We start from the raw sequence: 25606 nt of genomic DNA, 5'->3' as shown, positions 1-25606 counted from the left end.
TGTTTCTATTATTCTTTTCTTGTATACTTTTAATTTAATTTGCAAATATTTTATTCCTCAATACATTGTCTATACTGTCTCTTTCACAAACAAACAAATAAATATATATGTATATCTTTAATAAATATAAAAACAAAAAAACAAAAAACTCGCATTTGATAAACGTGACAAACTATTTAAAACAATAACAACAATAAAGCCAATTGATAATTGAAAGAATTAAGTTTCAACAATTAAGTCGCAATTAAAAAATTAAATGAAATTGCTGTCGGTTTGACACACTAAGCGCGGACAACAAGCTGGATATGCGCGCCGCATGTCCGATTCGATGCTGCATGTCGCGTTCGGCTGCAAGTTGTGGCGGCCGCAGCTGTGGTGAGAAGGAAAAATAAAAACCGGACAATAAAATAAACGAAATTTGCACGATTTTTGAGGTTTTTTGTATAAAATTTAATAAAATAAATTATTAAATAACGGTTTCACACTTACTAACGAATTTCGAGCACGAAGTCTTTGCGACAGAATATCGATTCACAACGCCCATCGCGATTTATCGGTTTGTAGGACTGATTCGTGGGTATCGGTTGCCGCAATTCCTCATAGTAGCACTGACCAGGGTAATCTGAGAGGAAAACAACGATTGTAAATTTTATAATTTATTAAAAAATTATGAAATTTTGAACCGAAATTTTAAAAAGTAAAGTTTTTCAATGATAAACAAATCATATTATTTATGAAATATGTTAATTTTCTAATTAAAAAGTTTCAATTTCAAAGTTTTATTGCAAAATCTTTATTTATCTAATTGGAAAAAACATGAATCATTAAAAAATATATAGAATTTTTATGCAAAAAAAAATAATAATAATGGAAAAAGGTTTTTAATGGACGTTGCTAAGATTAAACAAAAAATTTTCAATATTAAAAAATACTAAAAAAATGTTTTTTAAAAATAGTAAAAAAAATTTTTTTAAATATTAAAATTAATTTTTTTTATAATATTACTTTTTTTTTAATTTTTAAATTTTTATTTATTTATATATTTATTTTTATTTAATTTTTTTAAATTAATTTATTTTTTTTATTTTAATACTTTTTTATTAATATTAAAAATTCTTTTATAATTCTTTACAATTTATAAATATTTTTTTTATAATTTTTTTTTTTTATTTTTTATTATTTTTCTACATTTAAAACAAACTCAAATTCGCTCAACGCTCACAACACACCTGGATGCACGGCATTGCCGCGATAGCGTAAATCCCCCGAAACGTTATAACAAGCCAAAATTCCCAACAACAAAGCGCACAGCAAAGTGGTTTGCATGATTTTTAATGACAAGCAAATTAGTTTCAACTAAACGATTTATCGCGAATTGATTTGATCACAATTTTTTGTATTTTTTCTTCAATTCTCTTGTAACTATATTCGCTTTTTGATTTTTTTTAATTTTTCCAATTCTTTCGAAATTTTTTTCACTTCTCACTTCATCGAAATAGTTTCAAAGCATCTAAGCACTTTAAGCTCCCGCTCACTTGGCGTTGCGACGTTATTTTCGCGACTGAATGCTTTAAAAACAATTGTTGTTGCTTTTATATAAAATTAATTATGGACCACTTGTAGGCGGTGCGAGTAGTCCGTCTGTGGAAGACAATAAGTCCGACTGGCAGACCGCACCGACTTGCATACAAACACTTGCTGTCTGCACAAACACTCAAACTCGCTTGTACATATCTACATACCTTCATAATTATATGGGGATAAATACATCAGTATTTATATACATTGTATAGTCTGACACTCTACTACTCATTCAGTCCATTTACTCGCAAGTATTTTTTCTGCTTCTTCTTCTTCTTGCTCTAGTTTTGATTTCAGCACACGGGCTTTTATTGATATTTTTACTTTATGACAGTGATTGTGTTTTTTGTGGTTGTCTTTGTTTTTGTATTTGTTTATCCAGTTGTGTCGCCTTCGTCGTGCATTGTTTGCCGTCTTTACACATTGCTTAATTAATTAAGTTCAAGCGTGAAGCTGCATTTCAACAAAAAAAAGTAAACCTGAAATGTAAGCGCGCTGGTGCTCAGCCTCAAAATGGCATGAGTTCCACCTTTTTCACAGAATCCAGTGTCTATAAGAGCGTTGGAAAGCGAAAGTGCGCTTTTATCTCACGGCAACAATTCTACAGTTCTACCGAAGCTCTGCAAACCGATTTTCGTGGAAATCCCACGATTTGGGACCGTTACCGTCCCTGTACTCATTCAAAATTTGTCTCGCCGAAAAAAAATTGCACGTAATACTTTAAACATTGGTGTAATTTTAAGAAGCTGATAGCTATCGGTCTCAACTAAATGGGTGGTCTACTTGAACTTGGTTTCCTAGAACAACGAAAAAATGTGTGTTGGGAGAGCCGAAAAATCCAGTATCATAGAATAAACCATTTTCTAAATATTTATGATTGTATTAAAAAAAGGCCATATAACTACAGTGGAGCTTAACAGCATTACTATTTGTTCAATCGGTCCTTATTTAAATAACAAATCCGGCTTCAATTCAAGCCGTAAATATATCAAAATTAGTCCATAGCTTTGTTTTCGAACTAAGTGCTGATAATCTCTAACTTCTTGTACTAGATCGTATGTATGTTGGAGATTGAAATATTTTAACGGAGGTTGGTTCTCAAGAGATTATTTCAGATTGAGAAAGGGAAATCCGAAAAAAGATATTAGTATGAAAATTTTTCACATCTTGGTAACAAACTTGGATTCTTCGAAAGCTCAACCCATGTACTAATATCTATTAACTATATAGAGCTTAAATTTCTCTGTAGAACTCGAAAGATAATGTGAGAGATGTTTTTCTGGAATCGAATTATCACCAAAAATTTATTTGATGGTTGATTTTGTTTGATTATACATATATTCGTTAGGGGTCGCCAGAGTTCATATACTAATTTTGATGCATTTAAACAGATCTTCAGGAAGCAGTACGCTCTTATAGCCTTTTCACACAGTTAAATTAATTGGTCAATTAAAATTTTTGTTGAAAAATATCAATAAAGAATGAATGTAGATTTTTATTTTAAATGGTAAATCGATCTTAATCAGCGCTTTAATCGAGCAGAGGCCGGTTAATTGATCAATTAGCTCCTGTGTGAAAAGGCTATTAAGTGACAAAGAATTGGGTCACATATTTGCTAGTACCTATACAAGTAAGCTTTATAGAGAAACTTGCGTCATCGCGCAAAATCCTTGGAGGGCGTCTGCTATGAAAAAAACACGTAAGTGTTCAATTCTGTGAACCTCTGTCTTATTTATGACTTTTTAAGTATTTTGGAAATCAAAAATGAGTAAGAAAACATAAGTAATCTTCGAAGAATTCCTAAAGTCAACATCACCTATACGAGTTGAAGCATATGAAAAAAACGAAAACGAAAACAAAAATCAAAAAATAAACTAGCTTAAGAGGCGACCAGACAGCGCTTGTCCGCTTAGCGCTCACGACTTCAATGCTAATTAAATGAATTAACAATGGCAAGCTGACGACAGTTTTGAATTAATTAAACACGCCACACACACACAAGCGTTGCGAATGCGCAAATTTATATAAACAAATAGTCTTGTGGTGTTATGTTATTAAGCAATTTGTAAAAATAATAAATTATCTGCGTTAATTCCGCGCCACGGAGACACCTGTGTGCACCGCTGTTGTTGTTGTCATTTATGACTATGATCAAGACATTTCTCATTTACTTAATCTTGGGTCAATACACCGTAAACATTTCGTTCGCCACTTAAGCCTAGTCCAAAAAAAAGATTAAACTGCAGTTACCGCTTAGCGGTTCATTGCGGTTTCATTTCAAGTACACACTAAACGGTACTTGAAGTCAAAAGTAATACGACGATATTGAAATACACCGCAAGAAATTTGTTTAGAATTTTAAAACAATTCTGGTGATTTTAGCTCAGATTGATGATGATCTGTCTAAGCTGGTGTGATGTGTACTGAACAACCGGATGCACAAGCTTCCATATAAGAAAATCGTGTAGCTAGACTTGAAACGTACCCCGCGACAATTTGTTGAGATCATGTGATCTGTATAAGTTTAGATGATGTGATCTCAACTGGTCTGCTGGCCTGGTCGTCTATATAAGAAACGCCGGTAGCAGGGCTTTCTACCCTTCTTGTGATGTTATGATGACATCATATTATATGATTCGGTTCGTGTGATGTGATCTCAACTGGTCTGCTGGCCTGTGCGCCTATATAAGAAACACCGGTAGCAGGGCTTTCTACCCCTTCTTGTGATGTTGTGATGACATCATATGATATGATTCGGTTCGTGTGATGTGATCTCAACTGGTCTGCTGGCCTGGTCGCCTATATAAGAAACGCGGCAGCAGGGCTTTCTACCCTTCTTGTGATGTAATGATGACATCATATGATATGATTCGGTTCGTGTGATGTGATCTCAACTGGTCTGGAGGCCTGTCCGCCTATATAAGAAACACCGGTAGCAGGGCTTTCTACCCCTTCTTGTGATGTTGTGATGACAGCATATGATATGATTCTGTTCGTGTGATGTGATCTCAACTGGTCTGATGACCTGTCCGCCTATATAAGAAAAACCGGTAGCAGGGCTTTCTACCCGTTCTTGTGATGTTGTGATGACAGCATATGATATGATTCGGTTCGTGTGATGTAATCTCAACTGGTCTGGTGGCCTGTTCGCCTATATAAGAAACGCCGTTAGCAGGGCTTTCTACCCCTTCTTGTGATGACATCATATCATATGATTCGGTCCGTGTGATGTGACTTGGAATATCAAAAAACCTGTGCTCCTATAAAAGCAACACTAGTGCCTGGGCTAGCTGCCCATCCTGTGATGTGTTGTTTATAACATGTGATCTCTCTCAACCGATGTGATGTGACTTAAAATTTCTGATGGACTGCCAGCCTATATACATAAGAAACGCTATGTGGGTTAACCACCCAACCCGTGATGTGTTGTTTACGTCATGTGATCTTGTGATGCCGATATGATGTGACTTAAAATCCCGAATTACCTACCAGAGTATTTAAGAAACGCTGCTTTCTGGTTTGGCCACCCATCCCGTGATGCATTGTTAAGGTCATTTGATATAATTCGGTTCGTGTGATATGATTTTAAGTCAAATGCATAATTAATTTCTGATTTCTATAGAAGAAACGCGACTAACTGAACCCTACCCACTGCGTGATATCTTGCTGGTTCGTGTGATCTGTTTAAGCTTAAGTGATATGTTCTTAAGTTATATCGTGTGCGATTGAGCGGACGGAGCAGTCTGCTATAACATATGTGAGTGTGTTTGTCATTGATAAATGGAAATGATGCCAACATATGATCTCAGTGCATGAAAGTGAGTTTTAAAGTATGCTGATAAGGCGACTAGTCGTGTGATTAATGGAACACAGACTGGCATGTATGTATGTATGAATTGTTGTTTATTTATTATTTTTATGATTTTTTTATTTTTCGAAAATGTGTTTTTGTGTCTCCGCAGCTGTTTAACAGCCTTAAATGAAATTATCGATCTCTTTAACCTGTAAACAGGCGTACATATATTAACACATTGTTGCTGTTATCATGTATGTGCATATGTGGCACAGCTTGATAGCCTTTGAATGCTTTCAGTAATCTTTTATTCGAGTTAAACGAGATAAGCGCCAACGGTTTTGAGCTTCCTAAAATTATAAACGCTTGAGTATAATGGAAATTTTAAACTTCTCAAGATTTAATGAGGGCATATTTCTTACTTTGTGTGCTTCTTATTGAGATTATTCTTGGTTTATTTATGAAAATTTGTTATAATTTTTTTATATTTTTTTTTTAATTTTCTTTTTAATTTTATTTTTGTAAAATTATTTTGATACTCAAAATTCGTTTTCGACATTCATTTCCCAACACGCTTCCAAGAACTACAATATATGTGTGTTATGATTACATTTCATCTAAACTATTCGGCCGCAAATAACGGTTATTTTCAACTCACATAAATATGGAAATAAATAATCTCGCACAATTTGAACTTGAAGCGCTCGCTGTCGCTGTCGACGTCGCAGTTGGCGTCGGTGTCGGTTAACTCACCAGCCTCGGCAGCTCCACCAGTTGCGCCAAGAACGCCTCTCAATTCATTGTTATGATAATCCCATGCCAATTAAGCGCCGATTATTAGTCATATAGCAAAAATACGCAGGCTCATGCTATTTGCACTGGGAAGCTGTAAAATTTTCGATCTTAAAATCAATATTAACTTTACACTTCGCTCTTTCGGTCATCGAAATTTTGCATAGTGAAATTTAGTAGCGCTCACAATTTCTTCGCAGGCGCGGCGGCACCTACATTACATTGCTATAGTAGCGGGCCGTGAATTACAACAAATATAAAGTTTTGTTACTTGGTAATTACTATAATTTTCTTGTGTATGTGGGCGAGGGTGTAAATGTTTTATGCAAATATAAGTGGAAGTGTAAAATGAATATTTATTAATTTAATGTTCTTGGGAAGACAACCCATAATCAACAAGTGTAAAGCTGTCAGTGTTGCATTTATCAGCATTTTGATCGAACCCAATGTCACTACAAAGCTGGGCAAGGCCTTTTACGAACGAAAACCGCCTATAAAGGGCCGATAATGATCAGCAGAAAGGATCGTCGATCTGTAGAAGAACATATTTATGCCTATACCGGATCACAACACGCAGCAGTGTCTCGCTTCATGTCTGTCTGTCCTTGTCCATTTCTTGTTGTAGTATTCTTAGTTATGTGCATATGGTTGTATTAAATTATTTCATTGAAATTTTTTATAATTTTAATTTTTCTATTTCTTTACAGTTATCATCAAAAGAAATCTACAAAATGTCTCCACTACTCATCTGCATCATCTTCACAGCATTACCCTTAACTTGGACATTCTCCACACAATACTATGGTAACACTAAGCATGCCGGTAAGTCAGAAATATTCATTCAGTTATCATTACATGCTTTTCATTGTCATCAAATGGGGGTTTAATCAAAATGATACTTTCATGTTTTTTTTAATATTTTAATTTAATATTTTTTTTATATTTTTCCATGACAATTTCTTATAATAATTTGTTTTTAATATTTCAAAAAATTTTTTTTACCAAACGAAATGTATTAAATCAAAATTCTTTCATCACCTAAAATTTTAAACTTCCGAAATATTTTCAAAAACGTTCAGCATTCGAAAGTTAGTGCCTTATAGTTAGCTCCGTATCGCATTTAGTCGTTAATAAAAATAAATAATCGTCAAGTATTAATTTGAAAATTTCTCTTATACATTTTTTTCCAATTAAAATTGTTTCCTAAAAAAAAATAAAAATTTATATAAATTCATTTCCATTACAAAATCATTAATTTCCATACGAAAATAATTCATTCCACTTAAATGTGTTTCCTTACTTTTATGATCTTACTGTTTGTTTCGCCATTTAGTGCTACCAAACCACTGTTACTATGAGGAACTCCAGCTCGCGGTGCCGGTCAATGACACCCTGTATCCCATAGATATAGAATATCAATGCATAACGGTATCTTGCCGCTACGATTATGTGCTGGTGATAAAGCAGTAAGTTGGGATATTTTTTTATTAATTTAAAGTGAACATTAAGAAAACTTGTTATTGGTTTTAAGAATTTTTTTTTTCAAATCTATTTTAAATTTTTCGAATTTTTATTTTTAAACTGAACAATATATGATAAATTTCGCTTAGATCTTTCGTCGCTTTTTCTGTTAACTCCATTCTTTCTTTTCAACCAAAATTAATTTGTAGAGAGTCTGCGATACAAATAGCTCTTAAAAATGAGACCTAGTACTGAAAGTAAGAAAAAAAAGAAATCTTGGAGCTTGATCAACTTTTACATTTTCTCCTTAATATGATTATTGCATTTTTTTTTCAATCTTGAACTGTTATTTTTCAAGATCTTTCGCTTTGTCTTACTGATCTGTGACTTTAATATCAAATTTGTGTATAAAAATCAGTTTGCCATGTCTTAATCTAGTTTTGCTCGCATTTTGAGTACTAAATCGTCTCCCTGTAACCTCTTTATCGACAATTTACGTTATTAATCTTATTGAGATTCCTAAACCACCAATTCGGTACACAATTTAGGAGATAACACAAACGTAGCTATTTTGTTCAGTTAGTACGTGACCACCGCTCGCGTTTTTGTAGGTATAAAACCTACGAGGCAGAAACATAGATTAATTATATTCAGCTATTTGCTTTGCTGCCGAGTAATGGCTAAATTTCACTATAATAAACTGCTTAAAGAATCTATCAGACTTTCGATTAGTTCCGTATAGCGTAGGGCCCTTCAGTTTACACCAAAAACTCGCCCAAGCAACTGTCAGAATTTAAAATCCATACTATTAATCCTTTTTTGTTTTAATTTTAATAATTTACTTTTACTTTATGTGCTATTTCACATTTCTCACTTGCAGCTGTGACCGTTATCTGCTACGACACGGTTGCATTGAGCAGCCACCCGATTATAGCAAGCCTTATCCCGACTGCTGCACCCAAATCAAATGTGCCGACTAATGCTAAGTTGTCAATTAATCTATTCCGTTTGTATATTTAATTTCGAATTAATTAGAAACAAAAATTATGAATTTAGAATAAAAAAATCGTAATTGCATATCCAAACATGTCACTGACGTAAGTTCAAAATACCCGTGTACTTAAGGGGCAATTATCGGAATATTAAAAAATCGTATTAAACAACTTCATACGGGAACACAGCGAGCCTCCAAAACGTGTGTGTGTTTATATTTGAAAAAAAAAATACTGTTCCCCCACTCCTCACCCTATCACCTGCTTGAACCGAACCGGTTCTCAAGCGTTCCGGCAATCCCCTATATTTTAGTATCTGTCTTTAAATCGCACTGAATCGCGCTGATAGTTGCGCTGTGTTCCGAGCACTCAATAAACACATTAAATATTAGAATTTCAAAACAAAACAAAAATAACTAACAATAAACAACCGCACCGCACTGAAGAGTATTAATAAGCGCTGACATTGAGTAGGCAGCGCACAGTCGTTCTTTGAGTTTTGTCAAGTGAAGATAGAAATCTAGAAATCTCCCATAAGTCGCTATGAAGTTTTTTGGTGTTGTTGCTTTGTTATTGGTGGTGGTATTAGCTGCCTTGCTGGACAGCGCAGCGGCCGGTAAGTGTGTGATGGCGCGTCGATGTGTTTGAAAATATTTAAAAAATAATATTTGCTTTCTTCCTTTCGATTCCCCAAAAGCCGATTGTGAGCTTAGCGGTGAAAAGGCGAATAAGCACGAAAAGTTCCAAATAAGAGGCGAATGCGCCCAGTATACCTGCGATGGACCCGGCGAAATCTCTGCCATAACGTATGTTGCTGCGCTCCACTTTGTTGCTACTTTTAGTGATAATTATTGTTTTTTATTTCAATTTGTTGTTATAGCTGTCCGTCCATTGCCGCACCAGCTAGCTGCAAGCACACGCCGCAGGACAACTCCAAGCCTTTTCCCATGTGCTGTGAATCCTACGATTGTTAATGGCGCCCGCGTAGTCGAAATCGTTTTTGTGTTTTTTTGTAATGGCAATAAAAGAGAGGACAACATTTTGAAATGCCCACAAATTTTATGCAAAATTTTGGCAAACTTATTTTGGAGGGTCCGTCATTAGTTGTGTCTAAGTGAAAATTATTATGGGTTTTCGATATTAAAGTTTTACGTGTTACGTAAGTGCTGTATTTTCTTGTAGTGCCGGTTTCTCTCGACTTATGTAAAATGGCAGAGAAGATTTTTGTGGTTTTTCAAATTTTTACAACAAATGTTGATACTTTTTTAAGATCAATTTTTATATTTTACCTTTTTGGAAAGTGGACCAAATAATCTACTAGCTACTAGCTTTCGAATGCTGAAAATTTCTACACAAAAAACGCTAGTTTTATTTATTTACCTTTTGCATTTTAATTTGAAACCCAAACTCCCATACGGTTATTTGACTTATTGTCCAGTAAATACAGTTAATAAATGTATTATAATATATTTCGTAACTTTTATCCGAAAAATGTGCTCCTCTCACTTCGGCTCCACTCGCTCGTCGCACTCCTTCCAATCCTCCTTTATAAAGTCAGCCGCACGTTCGCCAATCATAATCGTCGGCGCATTCGTATTGCTTCGTGGCACATCGGGCATTATGCTGGCGTCCGCTACGCGTACATTCTTTACGCCGTACAGTAGCAAGCGCGGGTCCACACAGGCATCCCGATCACTTTTGGGTCCCATTTTCACCGTGCTTGTGTGGTGGAAGCCACCCTCGCCCATGTATTTGATGTAACAGCGCCAATAGGCGTCCGTACGGTACTTGTAGCCGTCGCATTCGTCGCAAGGTATATGAATCAGTGTTGCATTTAGCGCGCGCATCGTCTTCGTGCGCTCTAGACGCTCGAGAAAGCGTATGCCTCGCAGCAGCGTCGCCACATCTTCGGGATCATCGAGATAGTTGGAGTACATGCGTGGCGGATCCAGATAATCGGCACTGCGTAGTCGTAACTTGCCAACGGAGCGTGGTTTGGCCAATATCAACATGAAGGATATCAAATGTGCGTCTTTGAAATGCTTACTTAAGCGTGCAACGATCTTATCATCGCGCCTGCTCAAGTGACTTCGGAAGTGGTCTATATTTTCACGTCGGTAGAGCGTGTAATGCAGCTGTAAGTCTGGCACCGCGCTGTCACCTTTGGTATTTACAAAGGACGTGGTGCCGCTAGGATTGCCTCGCAAATTGCCGCGATTGTGTATTAGATAGTCGTAGATGCCATCCAAGGCGCGCAATTGACTGGGCGCAATCAAGGTTTTGTTGGGTAACCTAAAGAAAAGCGTAGTAATCACGTGATCACACAAGTTCGTACCGATCTCCAGGTCGCGCACCACCGGTATACGCAACGCTTTGAGATGCTTGTGCGGTCCAACGCCGGATAAGAGCAACAGCTTTGGAGAATCTATAGTGCCGGCTGAGAGCACTACCTCCTTGCGCACCTTGGCGCTCAGCTCGTACATGCCACGCAGCACGAACGTCACTTTAGTGGCTATCGTACCGGCGCGGTCGAAGTGTATCTTACGCACATGCGCGTTTTTGATCACGTGCAAATTGGGGCGCCCCGACACTTTAGCCAAATGCACTTTGCCCGTGGACATGCGTCTGCCATCTTTTATCGTTATAGGCAAATACATTGTTCCAACTTCTATGCCATTGTACAGCTTTCCCAACCTTGGCAAGCCCAACTCGGCGGTGGCATTGAAGATCGCCGTGTCTATCATCGTCTTAGCGCCTGTATAGTCCTCGGTAAGCACCACATAGCCCTTCGGATGTGTGGCGTTACCCACCGGGCGCACTGCCTTCTCATAATAGCGCTTGACATCCGCCCAACCCCACTTTGTGTTGCCGGCGGCTAGCCAATCATCGAAGTCCTTGCGATGCCCCTCCACGTAGATCATTCCGTTGATTGCGCCCGAACCACCTATTGTCTTCCCGCGCGGATGGTAACAGAGGCGGTGCTTAAGCCCCTGGCAAATGTGTGGCAGTGGCTCGGAATAGTAGTGCCAGCTGTGACGGCTTTGCTGCATGGTAACAGTAAAGGTGGGGATCTACAATAAATACCTGACTTGAATAAGAAAATATGCTTATAAAGGGACTGTTTTCACCTCCGACTCTTGCGGTGGATCGTCGCCAGCTTCCAACACCAGCACTTTCCACTTGGGATTCTCACTCAGCCGACTGGCCACCACCGAACCGGCTGAACCGGCGCCGATAACGATGAAATCGTATTCGCCAAGTCCATCCTTTAACGCCATGTCGCCATAATCCTTGGGCCAATCGGACTTAGTCGAAATAGCACATTGTGCTGTGAGCAGTGTTTGAACCAATGTGGACACCAAACTGTTTACTGCACCGACGCTTTGCGATGCGCAAGGCAGCTGAAACGAAGCGCTTGCCATAACGGTTATTCTTAAAATAACTACAAACTTCTGAAGCTCGTCAGTTAAAAGCTGTTGTCCCACATTCAATTCAAAGCGCGTGTTGGTGACTTATTGTTTAATTGTGATTTGTATGGGGCCATTGTTCTATAAAGAGCACAAGCAAGTGTATTTTCGGCCATGATATACTTTCAAGTCTCTCTAGAATGCCAACTGAAGGGTTGATAGGGTCTTGAAGTAATCGGGACCACTAAATTATATTCTTCTGAGAATAGAAATTTGTTCAACATTCAGGTGAGAATGAACCTCTGCAGCAAAGACAGTACTTGGACAGAAAGAAGACGAGATTAAAGGGCTGTGGCGACATACACAAATATATCAAACGTTTTACGATAAAAGCGAAATTGCGTAGATACAATACTACGACGCGTGATCGGACGGTATAAACGGCTGGAGAACTCAAACATCTATGGTCTAGTCTAAGCCGACCATATTGGTGCAGCCTAAAATCAACTGATTTAATGGTCTAAATCGAAATTTCTTTGTCTTTCCCCCCGGGTCTGGAAGCTTAAGTTATCTAGGTCAGCAAGCGATTGTTTCCTTTTTAACGCAATTTATCTGGAACGAATTTTATTGAAACTAAACAACTAGAGCACCCTTTATGACACGTGTGCCCTCATTCTATAGACACTAACTTCGCAACTGTTCTGAAATGGAACCCAAGTGAAACACTTTGACCTTATGTTTAGTCTAAAATATAACGGCATTACACAAGGTTCGCATCATAGACCTCAAATGTCTGCGCCGCTTTTGAACGCGCACTGTCCCAATCCCAATGTGGGCCTAGCGGGCAGCTTGTTGAACACCTTGATACAGACGCTCATTACCGCGCAATGCGCAATATCCGCCAAGGACGATTGGCCCAAGGACTATGGCGAAGAGGCGCTGAATAGTGGTTTGTCGACATATGACTTTGTGGTGGTCGGCGCTGGTACGGCTGGCTCTGTGGTTGCTAGTCGTTTGAGTGAGAATCCTAATTGGAAGGTACTCGTGCTGGAGGCAGGCGGTGATCCACCGCAGGAATCTGAGGTGAGCGCATTTCGCTGAATTGAGTATTTATTAAACATCTTCCCCCTCTTCTTCCATATTATGCCAAGATACCCAGTTTTTATCCGTATACGTTGTTTACGAATCACACCTGGAACTATTACACTGAACCGCAGACCAACGCCTGCTTTGCTGCGCGTGGACGCGCATGCTACTGGCCGCGCGGTAAAATGATTGGTGGCACCGGCGCCATAAACGGCATGATTTTTGTGCGTGGCAATCGCCGCGACTATGACAACTGGCTGGCTATGGGCAACGTCGGTTGGGGTTGGGATGATGTGCAGCGCTACTTCCGTAAAGCTGTAACCCCAGTCGGCAATCGCACGCATCCCATGGGTCACGTGGTGCTGAATGATTTCAATTTCGCATACGATGATATTCTCAATTTGGTTTGTAATGCTTCGGCAACGTTGGGTGTGCCGCGTGTGAAGGAAATTGGCGATGATGGCGCAGCCATTGGTTGTACACGCGCGCCAGGCACCCTGGAGAATGGTAGACGCATGAGCACCGGTAAGACTTATCTGGCACGCGTAAGTAAACGTCCGAACCTACATGTAATCAAGCATGCGCGTGCAATAAAAATCAATTTCGATAAGAGTGGGCAGCGCGCAACGTCGGTGACATTCATGTTGCGCGAGATGTACAGCATGACAGCAAAGTTTCAACGCGAAGTTGTGGTTTCTGCTGGCACAATTGAGTCGGCGAAGCTGCTGCTGCTCTCAGGAGTTGGACCGAAGTCACATTTAGATGAAATGAAGATTCCATTGGTGCACGATTTGCCCATTGGTAATAATCTGCAAGATCATGTAATGTCTTCGATATATTTCAAAATGAATGCGCGTCCTAAGAAGCGTATTACCAACGAGCAGGCCATGCATAGTATGTTTGACTATTTGTTGCATAGAAAGGGACCTTTCTCCAGTCCATCTACCGTTTCCATGGTTAGTTTTGTCAATACGGTGCCCAAAAGCGATGTGCCATACCCCACAACCGAGTTCCACAACATATTCAATCATTACAGTGACATCGGCGCAATAAATCTATCCACCGATTCGTTAGCAATGCAAACACAGTATGCTGATTACTTACGTCGTGCTGTGAATCAAACAGATTTGATGCATACCTTCAATGTGCTTGCGCATCCGAAGTCAACCGGACAAATACGTTTAAAAAGTAAAAACTATAAAGACATGCCACGCATTATACCCAACTACCTCACAGTGCCGGAGGATTTGGATAACATGTTGCATGGTGTGCGCTTTCTGGAGCGCCTAGAGCGTACTGCAGCATACCGCGCTGTAAATGCCACCATACTACATATACCTGTAGAGGAATGTGATAAGCTGAAATTTAGAAGTGACGATTATTGGCGGTGTTACATTAAATATTTCAGTGCGACTCTTTTCCACATAACAGGAACTGTGAAGATGGGTCCACCAACCGATGTTACTACGTGTGTGAATTCGCAACTGCGTCTGCATGGCACTTGGAATGTACGAGTGGCGGATGCGAGCATAATGCCCAATGTGGTAAGCGCTAATACCAATGCGGCAATCATCATGATAGCGGAGCGTGCAGCGGATTTCATAAAAACGGATTGGGCCGTGCTGAAGGCGTTGTCACAAAGACAGCCTACTAGTAATAAGAAAGATTAACATCTAATTATTGTTGTGTTTATAATCATTCTTTAATTTTTATAATTCGATTCTTATCAATGCTGAAATTTTTTGATACTGTTTTATTTATTTACAAATGCAATCGACCTCTGTCTAATAAGAAATCTATTGTGAATGGCAAAGTATGTCGGCGAATTCGTCACAGAATGAAATGCGATGGTATTGCCAAATATATATTTGCTTTGCACAATTAATTTGTTATTTATTTATAATAAAAACCTGCAATAAATGTCATTACGAATCTGCATTAAAATGGGTCAAATATGCAAGTTAAACCAAATCAAGCCCGCTAATGTAGATTATCGCTACCATCTGTCTAGGCTATTAATTAGTTTGACATTTCTACTATTTAAGCATTTGCCGTTAAAAGTCATATGGCAACCACACTCATGCAGTTTCGCCCCAAAGCAGCTGTTTTCTGCTCCCCAATTGGCGAATTGGCCGTAATTTTTACAAATTTTAGTGAAACGTTTTTTCATCGTTCTTTTGGTGGCATTTGCCTTAGTGTTGTTGTTTTTTGCGCTGTGGGGTCTGATTTGCCAGCTGCTCCTCATTTCTTTACGTGAGTAAACGTCAAATAAACGAAACATCAACGATTACAAAGCTCGAACAGGAACTCCCGACCGTGTTGCCTTGCCCGGAAAATGCAACACCGGGCCCAATTCACTTTCAGTCTTGCCGTCATTCTCGTAGCAAACTCGATTTTCGGAATTTGACAGCAGAGCTGCAAGACGGATATGTTTTTTTAAATAATTTTTTCATATTTTCACATTAGTAAAATTTCTATTTATTATTTTTAAACGTCTTTTTAACCATACGGGAAATAAAATAATAAAAAAATTCCAATACTATTTCGATCGACAACATTGGGCAGTCAAATAAATTTTCTTGTGCAAAATTGTTTGTATGTCGACGAACAAGAGCGAAAATATATGAATTCATATGAGTTCGGTTCTAAGTGAATTACAAATTTTAAATATATTTTAAATTTTGGCAAAAATCGCCAAGATATTGCGTTTGGCAGCGCAGACGGAGCGTTTTTCCGTGTGTCCTTGCGAGGTGACTGGTAAACATACATAAGAAAATTTCTTATAGAGGATTAGTGTTGTGAAAAACTTTGCCGTGGAGTACCAGAAATTAACTTGGAATAAAGGGGCTTCAAGGAAACTGAAGTGCCCAAAAGGTGTTGTGAAAATTGTACTTCGTAAAGGCGGCAAATACTGTGTCACCTTAAGAAATTCCCGTCAGGAGATAGAATCAACAGCAACATCAAAGCAAAATTTATCAACACCGCCACAAACTGTAACAGAAAAATCCCACGTTGCAGAAGGCAGCGCGAAAACATTGCCTAAAATTGCTCCAGTTCGGCAAAATAAATCTACAGTCCGGCTACAAAGAAAGCCGGAAAATCGGCAAGTCAGGAAAAAAATGGAAAAGAAAGCACATAAAACAATACGGAATGGCAATATGATAGTAACAAGCGGTGGTGGTGTCAGTGCCAGCACTGGCAGTGCAGTTACATCCGCAATGACGCTTACCGCACCCACGCTAACAGTTGGACAAAAACATCACACGACAGGCGGTAGCGCTGTAGCAGCAACCATGGGTACTAACAGTGGTCTCAGTAGTGCCGGCAAGCATCGCAGCAGCAACTCAAGCCATCACTATCACGCCCACCACGGGCACACCACTAGTCATCATCATCCACACACACACAGTCAGAAACAGCAAACGCAAATGCATCACACGCCGAGTCCAGCCCTTATGCTCGCTGTCGGCAAAACGGCCAACGAATCCAGTAAAAGCACGAAAATCATGAGCACACAAATCACCAACGCAATGGAGCATGCCGCAGCGATGGTAACAACAGTCAGTCCCAAGTTAACAACGTCGACGGCGATGCGCAACAAAAACGAAGGTGAGTGCACTTGACACATAATTCTACAGTGTTTATCACTTGTTTGCATGACAATAAACCGAAAGTGAGAAAAGCCCGTTAGCATATATGTATAGAAAATAAACAATAATCAGTTGCAAAAAAATGTTGAAAATTTACTTTCCAAGCCATGGGCATTGATGGAATTTCTTATCGGGCACTTTGTGTGCGAGGTGTTTGCTCAATGAAATTTGAAATTTGCTGTGATGTGCGGACACTCATACATGCTTATGTATGTACAAAAATAACGTTTGTGATAAAAAACGACCTTTACTAAGGTTGCCGCAAGCGCCACCTAATTAGTAAAGGATTAAGATTTTTATAAACAATGTCCACATCTAAAAAGTTTTTAAAGAAATTGTAAAGTAAAGGCTTTTCTGACTTTCTATTTATTGTAAATAAGCTATTTTTTATATGAAATAAATAATTAGTTAAAAATCGCATCTTAGTAAATTAAATAGCGCACTTATATGTATATGTATGTATGTATGTATATATTTGGTGATTTAGACATTCACTTGTAAACGTTTGTAGGCACTTATAATAAAATTTTATTGTTCTACGAGTTAGATAAGTTTACAAGCCGCAGTCATAAGCCATAGAAATATTGCATGTGCAAACGTTTAACAATATTTTACATAATTCTATAATTAACTCGACACTCAAATAAACAAACGCGCTGAAACGTTTTGAATTTACTTAAGCGCAAAAGACTTTATATGCTCGTACATTTGAATGTACATATGTATATAAAACTATAATCAATAATATTCTGAATAATTCATCTGCGTAGTACTAGTTCGACGCCACTGATTAAGCTATTATTTATTACTTTGGAGTACATAAGTATATATGCAATTATACATGCGCCTATATACAAAAAATGCTTATTTGCTTTTTCAATATTTCGTATTTATTGTTATCTATATATCTAGCTGTTATTCAAACATACATACATTCGTACATGCCTATACGTCACACAGATAAATTAATAAGGTACTAAATTCATTTTTTTATAACTGTATTTATAGAGGCTATCAACGACTTACGTCAACGCATTCCTGAAATCGAAAATATATTCGATGTACACAGTCGCATCGGTAATGGCACATTCAGCACCGTGCTTTTGGGCACTCTGAAGAAGGAACGTGATTTACCTGAGCACATGCGTCGTAAATTTGCAATCAAACATCACATACCCACCAGTCATCCGGATAGGATAATGAAGGAGCTGCAGTGCATGGCGAAAATCGGGTAAGTGTGAATCGATACTTTATCAACTGATAACAGCGATAATTACATGCGTACATACAAAGTTTACTCGCATTATCAAAGTATTTGATTTCACATACTTAACATATGAAGCTGACAAAAATTTCCACTTTACTTAGAAATTCTATTTCCCAGCACACTTCACACTTTCCAAATGTGCGTCACTGTCCCTTTATATAGCAGAGCCGTCTAAAAGTATAGATATTTTGTGTTTCAATAAAATCGTTAGCTATGTAACTCATACAGCAATGTGTATATAAATAGAAACATTTTTAAAATTATCAAACCAGTTTCTGCAAGCAGTTTTAATACAGATACTTTATCTCAAATTAACTCTCCTCTCCTCAAGTAAATATCAGACAAAAAAGTGAACCATTTCTGTTTTCTCGGAACACACTGTATATTTGGTGTCATCTCTTTATTTGAAGTGCCCACCAAGTCGACATCTGAAGCCATATCTAAAAATAACCACATCTTTTGTTGTCTATTTCCATAGAATTTCATATTACGGCCAATTTCGCAAAATTCTACAAAAAAGTTTCATCGTATTTTCAATACATAATGATTATACACATTTTCGCTGCCCATCCAGCGTTGAAAATTAGAACACGCAGCATATCATGAGTATACCACTTGTCAAAAGAAAATCGTCAATTCTATAATTTTCATTTGTTTTGTGAAAAAGAGTGAAAATTATTGCCACTCACGCGCCCAAATGTTGACGTCGCCCCAACAGCACTTCGCATTCGAATTGTGTTGGCAGCTTATGACGTATTTCAGAAACCACTAAGACTTGCGTATTCTTGAATCTATGCACATTGTATGCGAAAGACCCTAATATTACTCGTGTACCCGCCGACTGCCAGGCGCTTTCCTTTAATGTGTGTTGGCGACGCCTACGGGCGCATTGCTGGCACTTGTAGGTACTGTACCAATATAAATATATGCATACATAAGTATGTATTTGGATTGACATCTGCTTACAAATGAGCATACCAATGTGCTTACATACATACATATCTACATATGCACATAATATTGTGGGCAATGCGCCCGTCGTACAACGGTAGTCATCATATTATATGCGAATCAGCGACAACGACAACGTCAAACTACTTTGCAAATGCGCATGTTAAAAGAGCAACAATCAATTGTCGGCACCCTACAACGCCCCCGCCCAAGTTGCCGCACACCGCAGTTACAGCGACGTATCCGGTTAACGACAATGGTGTTGGTGCCTGTGCGGTCAATCGATCGCCACTGACGTAACACTTTGGCACAATCAGCATGGCGTGCGCCGGCTGCAGAGTCGCGCCGTAGGCACTTTGTGTAAATAAACCAAACTACGAGTACTACTACTACTACGACTACTGTCTGGTCGGGCCGGGCCGGGCCGCGCCGCGCCTCGCCGGGTCGATATTGCCCGTGTAACCTTCACCTTCGCTGATACGCCGCTGAAGGCAGCCGTGCGCTAGCAAGGTTGCAGTTATTGCTGTTCTTGCTTTAATTGATTACCAGCGCTACATGCTCTTACGCATATATCTACATACTCGTACATACGAACATGCAAATAATGGCTTTCGCCAGAATTTACTAGCTTGTTTTCGCTTACGCGCGGAGCATACCGTGCACTATCGCACATTTGAAGTGAAGTACTACAATCAGTCGATTTGATGCCACATTGTTTTGTGTGTGCCTTATTTGTCTTCATTTTTGTTTTTATATATTTTTTGCCTCTTTGTACATCTTTGATAGCGCTGCGTCGTCTAAGCGCGCATGGATGTACGTCACAGCTTGCGGACGGACGTCACAGCAAATTTATTTCTATTCAACTCGTTGAATAGCGGTCTGTCGCGCTATCTGTTTGTCTGCCAGGCGGCCTGACTAGCAGGGCGGTGAGCCGGCAAGCTTGTAGGCCACCTGCTTAAGTTTACCGTTAGGCGTTTTGCATTCCTAAGGTGAGCCGTAGAGCGTTTGTCACCTTCAAACGTCAAGTATTCCGTATCAAATCCTATTTCCAATGAGCTGCGGCGACCCCTTACTGCTTTGATCGCAACCCCCACTCAATACTTGCGCCCACCAAGCACAGCAACAAACGTGTCATAAGTTGTATATTGGTTTATTCATTTATAATGCGATTCGTATTTATTGTACTCGTACATACAATACGTCTGCCTGTTCGTTCGTTTGTTTGTTTGTTTGTTTGTACATCCCTTGAGCGTCAGTCAGGCGCATGTTTTTTTCTGATTGCGTGCAGAGGAGTTGGCGTTACGCGGTGGGGGTGGCGGCGACGGCGGCGACGTGACGTACACTCACGCTTCCTCTGTGAAACCGTCACTCACCCAGCGCTTGTTATTGTTGTTATTGCTGTAGTTGTTCATTGGTGGCTTAGGTTTATTTTTATACACGAAATTTTTATTTACGTAAATAACAGCGCCTCGTACATTTTCTCGCCTTGCAGCCGGTGATAATTGCTAATATTAATGTTTGAGCTTCTGGGTGAATTCAATTATTAATATTTTGTTTTTGTTTTTTTGTTCGTTGTGTGACGCTGAACGCATTGTTTTCGCACCGCGCTCTCAATTATTTAGCTAACCCATTTTTTTCGTAATTTTATTGCCAACCGGAACTGTTCTAAAAATTACAAAATTACTTGCCTATTTTCACCATTGAGAGTGGTTTCACAAACCATGTGGGGTCACAGAAGATCCTTTTGAAACTAAACTCACATATTCCCGAAACGAGGTCTTGACTAAATGATGGTAAAGAATGCTATAGATGTAGAATTATAAATGGAGTCACACCTCCGAGGCCAGGAACTATCTACAAAACTAATAATATCTGTTTGTATCTCTCTCTCTCTCTCTCTCTCTCTCTCTCTTTCTATTCCATTACTCATGCCTTTTTCCTTTTTTTATTGCAGCGGCACGGACAATGTAGTCGGCATCAATTGCTGCATCCGCTACAACGAATCGGTGGCCTTCATCATGCCATACATGCAGCACGATCGGTTTCACGACTTCTTCAACAAAATGGATCTGGCCGAATTGCAACACTATATGCGCAATCTGCTGATCGCCCTGAGGCACGTACACAAATTCAATGTCATACATCGCGACGTGAAGCCGAGCAATTTCCTATATAATCGTCGCAAACGCCAATTTCTGTTGGTGGACTTCGGCTTGGCGCAGCAAGTGCCTACACCACACATGCCGAGCGCGCTGGAAGCCGGTTGTGAGCAATCGAATGCGTCGGCCGCCTTAACGATCGGCACGGAGGGTAAGCGTCCGCGCGATGGTGACGAAACGACATCCAGTAAGACGATTGACGGTTCCAATTGTAGTGTGGCGGCTGGTGATGCCTATGGCGGTTCTAAACGTCCGCGTTGCACCGGTCCGCTAGGTGACCAAGAGTTGGCGGCTAATGCGACGCCAAATGCGCGCGTCGCTAACAGCTGCATTGTGGGCGGGTCACCATTCAAAATGCCACTGAAACAGCTGAACGAGATCACCGCGGCTGCTGGCAATAAAAATGGCGCTGTAGGCTTGGCAGCTGGTACTGCTGGAGCAAGCGGCGTCAATAACAATACTAACAACAGCGGCGGTAATGGCATTTGCGAGACTCCGCTGGGCCGTCAAGTGAAGTCGGCCATACTGGGGAGTACGGCCGGTAGCCGCTTTCAGCAGAAGGTACGCCAAAGCGCTGGTTGTGTGCGGAATCCCAGCAGCATTGTGCCGGAAGGCGCCACTGGTTCGAATGTCGCGCCACAGTGTGCCGACATGGCCAGCAAATACAATACCAACCGCAACCTCAGCACCGCCAACGGTCCGAAATGCGTCTGTTATGGCAATCCACAGGTGTGCAATATGTGTCTGGTCAAAAAGGAAATGCATGCGTCGCGCGCCGGCACGCCAGGCTATCGACCGCCCGAGGTATTGCTCAAGTATGCCGACCAAACCACAGCAGTAGACATTTGGGCGGCGGGTGTAATTTTCCTATCCATACTGTCGTCGGTATATCCATTCTTCAAAGCGCCCAATGACTTTGTAGCGTTGGCCGAGATGGTGACGATATTCGGCGACAAGACCATACGTAAGACTGCCTTCATACTCGACCGCCTGTTGACGCTCAGCCAAAAGACGAAACCGCTCGATCTACGCAAGCTGTGTGTACGCTTTCGCAATCGCATAAAATTTAGCTCACCGGATTTGCTGAAGAAGTATCAGCGCGCAGATGGCACCTGTGAGGTATGCCGCAACTGTGATCAATTCTACTTCAATTGCCTGTGCACGGAAACCAATTACAATACTGAGCCGCTGGACGATGATGATCCATTCCCCGCGAGCGCTTACGATCTGCTCTACAAACTGCTCGAAGTCAATCCACTGGAACGCATCACTGCCGAGGAGGCGCTCAAACATCCCTTCTTCAGTGAGACATCCACCAGCGGCAGTGCCGCAAACAACAACAATGGAAGCGGCAGCGCAATCGAATTGGAGACCACTCAGAAGAAGGGTGCACGTGATAAGGTAGAACCTTGAAATTTGCGTAAACGTCGTGGCAAACGCAAAGGAAAGGGGAAGGGGAGAGAGAAACCAAAAGAAACAGAATGTGAGGAAGAGCAAGTGTGAAATGTATAGTCGGTGGAGTTCGTTGTTATTTTTTGAAAAAAAAAAAAACTGAAATTGTTGATCTTGTGCACCTTCAGTCTCGGACGCATCGAAAACTAGGCAGCCTCAGTGCTGCTCTGATAACGGAACCCAATTCGCCTTGTCAAATCATACGACGATAATATCGTATTGTGTATTTATTATGATTAGTAATTTGTAGAAATCGCTTTGGGCCATTCTCTAAATCGACAAATGTCTGTATAAATTTTACAAATGCGTTGGAAAAAATTGTGTATCATAGTGTAGTAGCGTTTTATATATATATAAATAGTATAGAAATATATTTTTCAAAATCATCCAAATGTGCGATGATTGTTGTAAAGAGCAAATGAACCAGTTATACCTCTCTAGTCCATGGCAAACGGCTTTGGGCGTTGGATTTTCGAAAACTACCCAGTTATAGTGTAAATTTCACGCTTTATTTAGTAAAAAAAATGCTTTCATTTATTTATTTTAGTTTTAATACTTTTTTTGTTGAACATTTGCGCTTATACATATTAATTTCTATTTATTGAGTATTATTAATGAGAATATAACGGTAAACATTAGTTTTACAAATTACATGTTTGCTGTGCAAAAATTTGCTAGTTTTTAATTATTAGAATTGTGTGTTTGTATAAAAATTTATGTTTGTTGTGTGATTTAGCGTATATTATCTAGTATATATAAACTTACTAATTAAAATATTTGTTGTTTTATCAAAAAACACCACTTTTATTTTGTGAATATTTTTTGTTGTAATTTTCGATTATGTTATAACAGTTGTCGTTGATGTGTTGATTTTTTAAAGTATTTATTAATTTATGTTACGATTGTAACGATTGTTAAATGCGTTTTTAGAAAAAATTGAAAATTGTTTATGAAATCATCATATATTGCAGGAGCAAGACTACCGCTTCTCACAATAGAAAAAGTTAAAGAATATTTGAGACTATTCTCTAGTTGTTGTTGTTGTTGTTGTTATTGTTATTGTTATTGTTATAGCGACATAAAATATTTCCTAAACATTTTTGTAGAATTTTTGATAGTTCTTCAACGTATAAAAATCCAGTTCCGTTCCGTTCGTGAACGAGGGACTGTCGTATGAACGGCGCTGATTTCCAGTCGATTGCAACAAAGTAAATTAACATCTGCGTATTCCAGCAAATTAACGTCACCTATCTAACCATTCTTAGCTCGATACACTGAAGATGTGCCCCGTCTGATCTCAACCAACACTACACATGCTCCCTCAAACTAAATCAAGAAGATTTGGGTCCTCTGTACCTCCACCGTTTTCTTGCATTTTCATCGATGCAAATTTGTTTCTAAATTATAAAAATGCGAAAACAAAAAAAAACACATTAGTTACTTTCCTTATTCTAGTTTTTATTTTTTATTAATAGCGTAGAAATCGATATATTAGTTTCTCAAACAAAGCATATTTGTTATTTCTGGCAAATGATATATACACTATTTATGTTTGCATTTTCTCCACTTTTCTCTTTGACTTGGGCGCCTCATCCTCCTCCAATTTCTCTTCCAATTGTATACGTTTACCCTTCTTGACTTCCGCTTTTGTGGGTTGTGTTTTTATAACACGCTTTTTCGGCGCTTTATAACTACCTTGACCAGCAGCACGTTCGGCTTCCTCAACGGTATACGGTTCCAATTCTAAAGCTTTCATGCGACGTTTGTGCACTTTGGTGCGAAAGTGTGCCTGCATTGCGTGGTCGTCGATAAAATATTTGGCACAATGTACACAGTAGAATTGTGCGAAACCAGTTTGTTCAAGATCCACCTGTTGATCGATGAGCTCTCCGGATTTCGTACGCAGATCGTCATCAATCTGATCAAGATCACGTCGCCTGCTGCGTACACGCCAGCGTCGCCGCAAATGCGTATCGCCAGAGTGCATTTTCTTACGCTTCTGTACCATACCCATTTTGATGAGAGTTCTTCAAATATTACACTTGCAGGGAAAGAAATTGGTAGATGTAAGCTAAATTAAGAAAATAACAATTAAAAGTTTGAATTTTTATAAAAATATACAACATTTACCAATTAAATTGCGACTTCAGGTGAACACGCGTTTTGTTTTTATACAACACACACAAAATTCCGTAGACCTTATCATATGTTTTTGACAGTTTACCTTACATGACGTACTGACACTCCATTCGCAATAGTATATTTGCCTGTTAACAAATAATACCATTATTTATTTCATTTGGTTAAAATTGCTAATATAAATTCATTAGTTATTTCGAAAGTATTTTCTAAAATCAAATTAGACCTAATCACAAATTACTTGATATGCAAATCAATCCCAATTTTGCCATTCACAATAGACGCGGCTAATTATGCACTTCTGTCAACAGCTGTGCACTTTGTGAATTGTGCGCTCTCTGGTTGGTGGGCTGGTGGAGCTCAGCGCTGCAAAGTTGTCAATCGGTCGAAGAACATTCAAGTGATTGGTTATGTGCGTTTTCGATTGTAGCTAAAATTAAAATATTTGTTTTTAAAAGATGTTAAATAAGCGTATCCACTTCCTCCACATAAGTAAATAAAGTATAAAAGTTGCAAAGGGATTTCAGTAATTGGGTAAACATTTACGCCAGCTGAGTGACAAAGTGTATGAATGTGTTGGGCATTTTGGAGCCAAAATCGTAGTTTTGCACAGTGATGATTGTATGAAAAATAACGCTAAATTGTTAATAAAAAAACATTCAATTAACGAATGATAAATATCAATTGGTTTGAATAAGTTAATGAATACATTCCGATAAAGTGCATTCAACTGCGGCAAAAACCAACTGCGACCTAATTAAAGCAACTGGACTGGATCAGCTGGTACAGACATAACCACTGCACATTTGGTCTTCCATCATATCACACAAGTGACGACAGTGCAGCAAAAGTGGTAAGTGATAGCAGTAAATGCAT

The 25606-nt window shown here is 39.2% G+C and overlaps 8 protein-coding genes across 13 annotated transcripts in view; 5 read left to right on the top strand and 3 right to left on the bottom strand.

The window, feature by feature from the left end:
• Positions 1 to 101: 101 nt before the first annotated feature.
• On the bottom strand, positions 102 to 11669 carry LOC105212659 (glucose dehydrogenase [FAD, quinone]). Of its 2 annotated transcripts, XM_011184783.3 has the most exons (3): positions 1230 to 1610; positions 490 to 622; positions 102 to 370 (listed from the first exon to the last, which is right to left on the bottom strand). In XM_011184783.3, exons 1-3 carry the CDS (start codon positions 1324 to 1326, stop codon positions 253 to 255), a joined length of 348 nt encoding a protein of 115 aa, XP_011183085.1. In that variant the 5' UTR covers positions 1327 to 1610; the 3' UTR covers positions 102 to 252. The 2 variants fall into 2 exon arrangements, with proteins under 2 accessions (XP_011183085.1, XP_054086916.1); XM_054230941.1 differs by lacking the exons at positions 102 to 370; positions 1230 to 1610 and adding an exon at positions 10000 to 11669.
• LOC105212658 (uncharacterized) lies at positions 6171 to 8712 on the top strand. Of its 3 annotated transcripts, none has more exons than XM_011184779.3 (4): positions 6171 to 6440; positions 6874 to 6988; positions 7500 to 7632; positions 8508 to 8712. In XM_011184779.3, exons 2-4 carry the CDS (start codon positions 6898 to 6900, stop codon positions 8605 to 8607), a joined length of 324 nt encoding a protein of 107 aa, XP_011183081.1. In that variant the 5' UTR covers positions 6171 to 6440; positions 6874 to 6897; the 3' UTR covers positions 8608 to 8712. The 3 variants fall into 3 exon arrangements, with proteins under 3 accessions (XP_011183081.1, XP_011183084.1, XP_054086926.1); XM_011184782.3 differs by lacking the exon at positions 6171 to 6440 and adding an exon at positions 6558 to 6759; XM_054230951.1 differs by lacking the exon at positions 6171 to 6440 and adding an exon at positions 6558 to 6813.
• On the top strand, positions 9074 to 9688 carry LOC105212665 (uncharacterized). Its single transcript, XM_011184788.3, has 3 exons — positions 9074 to 9235; positions 9317 to 9425; positions 9500 to 9688. The coding sequence occupies exons 1-3, from the start codon at positions 9163 to 9165 to the stop codon at positions 9591 to 9593; spliced, it is 276 nt and encodes a 91-aa protein (XP_011183090.1). The 5' UTR covers positions 9074 to 9162; the 3' UTR covers positions 9594 to 9688.
• On the bottom strand, positions 11512 to 12041 carry LOC128921920 (ecdysone oxidase-like). Its single transcript, XM_054230953.1, has one exon. It carries the CDS (start codon positions 12039 to 12041, stop codon positions 11727 to 11729), a length of 315 nt encoding a protein of 104 aa, XP_054086928.1. The 3' UTR covers positions 11512 to 11726.
• Positions 12042 to 12761: 720 nt separating this feature from the next.
• Positions 12762 to 15732, top strand: LOC105212668 (glucose dehydrogenase [FAD, quinone]-like). Its single transcript, XM_011184792.3, has 2 exons — positions 12762 to 13109; positions 13178 to 15732. Exons 1-2 carry the CDS (start codon positions 12762 to 12764, stop codon positions 14780 to 14782), a joined length of 1953 nt encoding a protein of 650 aa, XP_011183094.1. The 3' UTR covers positions 14783 to 15732.
• Positions 15386 to 22746, top strand: LOC105212667 (cell division cycle 7-related protein kinase). The gene is made up of 3 exons (XM_011184791.3): positions 15386 to 16721; positions 17771 to 17993; positions 20935 to 22746. Exons 1-3 carry the CDS (start codon positions 16232 to 16234, stop codon positions 22550 to 22552), a joined length of 2331 nt encoding a protein of 776 aa, XP_011183093.1. The 5' UTR covers positions 15386 to 16231; the 3' UTR covers positions 22553 to 22746.
• A 1282-nt stretch (positions 22747 to 24028) lies between these two features.
• On the bottom strand, positions 24029 to 24877 carry LOC105212669 (zinc finger protein 593 homolog). Its single transcript, XM_011184793.3, has 2 exons — positions 24722 to 24877; positions 24029 to 24662 (listed from the first exon to the last, which is right to left on the bottom strand). Exon 2 carries the CDS (start codon positions 24603 to 24605, stop codon positions 24138 to 24140), a length of 468 nt encoding a protein of 155 aa, XP_011183095.1. The 5' UTR covers positions 24606 to 24662; positions 24722 to 24877; the 3' UTR covers positions 24029 to 24137.
• Positions 24878 to 25066: 189 nt separating this feature from the next.
• LOC105212671 (high affinity copper uptake protein 1) overlaps positions 25067 to 25606 on the top strand; it is a 28909-nt gene continuing 28369 nt past the window's right edge. The window contains exon 1 of one of the 3 annotated variants that reach the window (XM_011184799.3): positions 25067 to 25583. The gene's annotated coding sequence lies outside the window, so the exon portion shown is untranslated. The remainder of the gene's footprint in view (positions 25584 to 25606) is intronic. The other 2 variants (XM_011184800.3, XM_011184795.3) reach the window with 2 other exon arrangements.

The sequence above is a fragment of the Zeugodacus cucurbitae genome, chromosome 5, assembly GCF_028554725.1.
Source record: "Zeugodacus cucurbitae isolate PBARC_wt_2022May chromosome 5, idZeuCucr1.2, whole genome shotgun sequence".
Taxonomy (NCBI): Eukaryota; Metazoa; Arthropoda; class Insecta; order Diptera; family Tephritidae; genus Zeugodacus; species Zeugodacus cucurbitae.
This window is presented reverse-complemented; position numbering and strand designations above follow the sequence as displayed.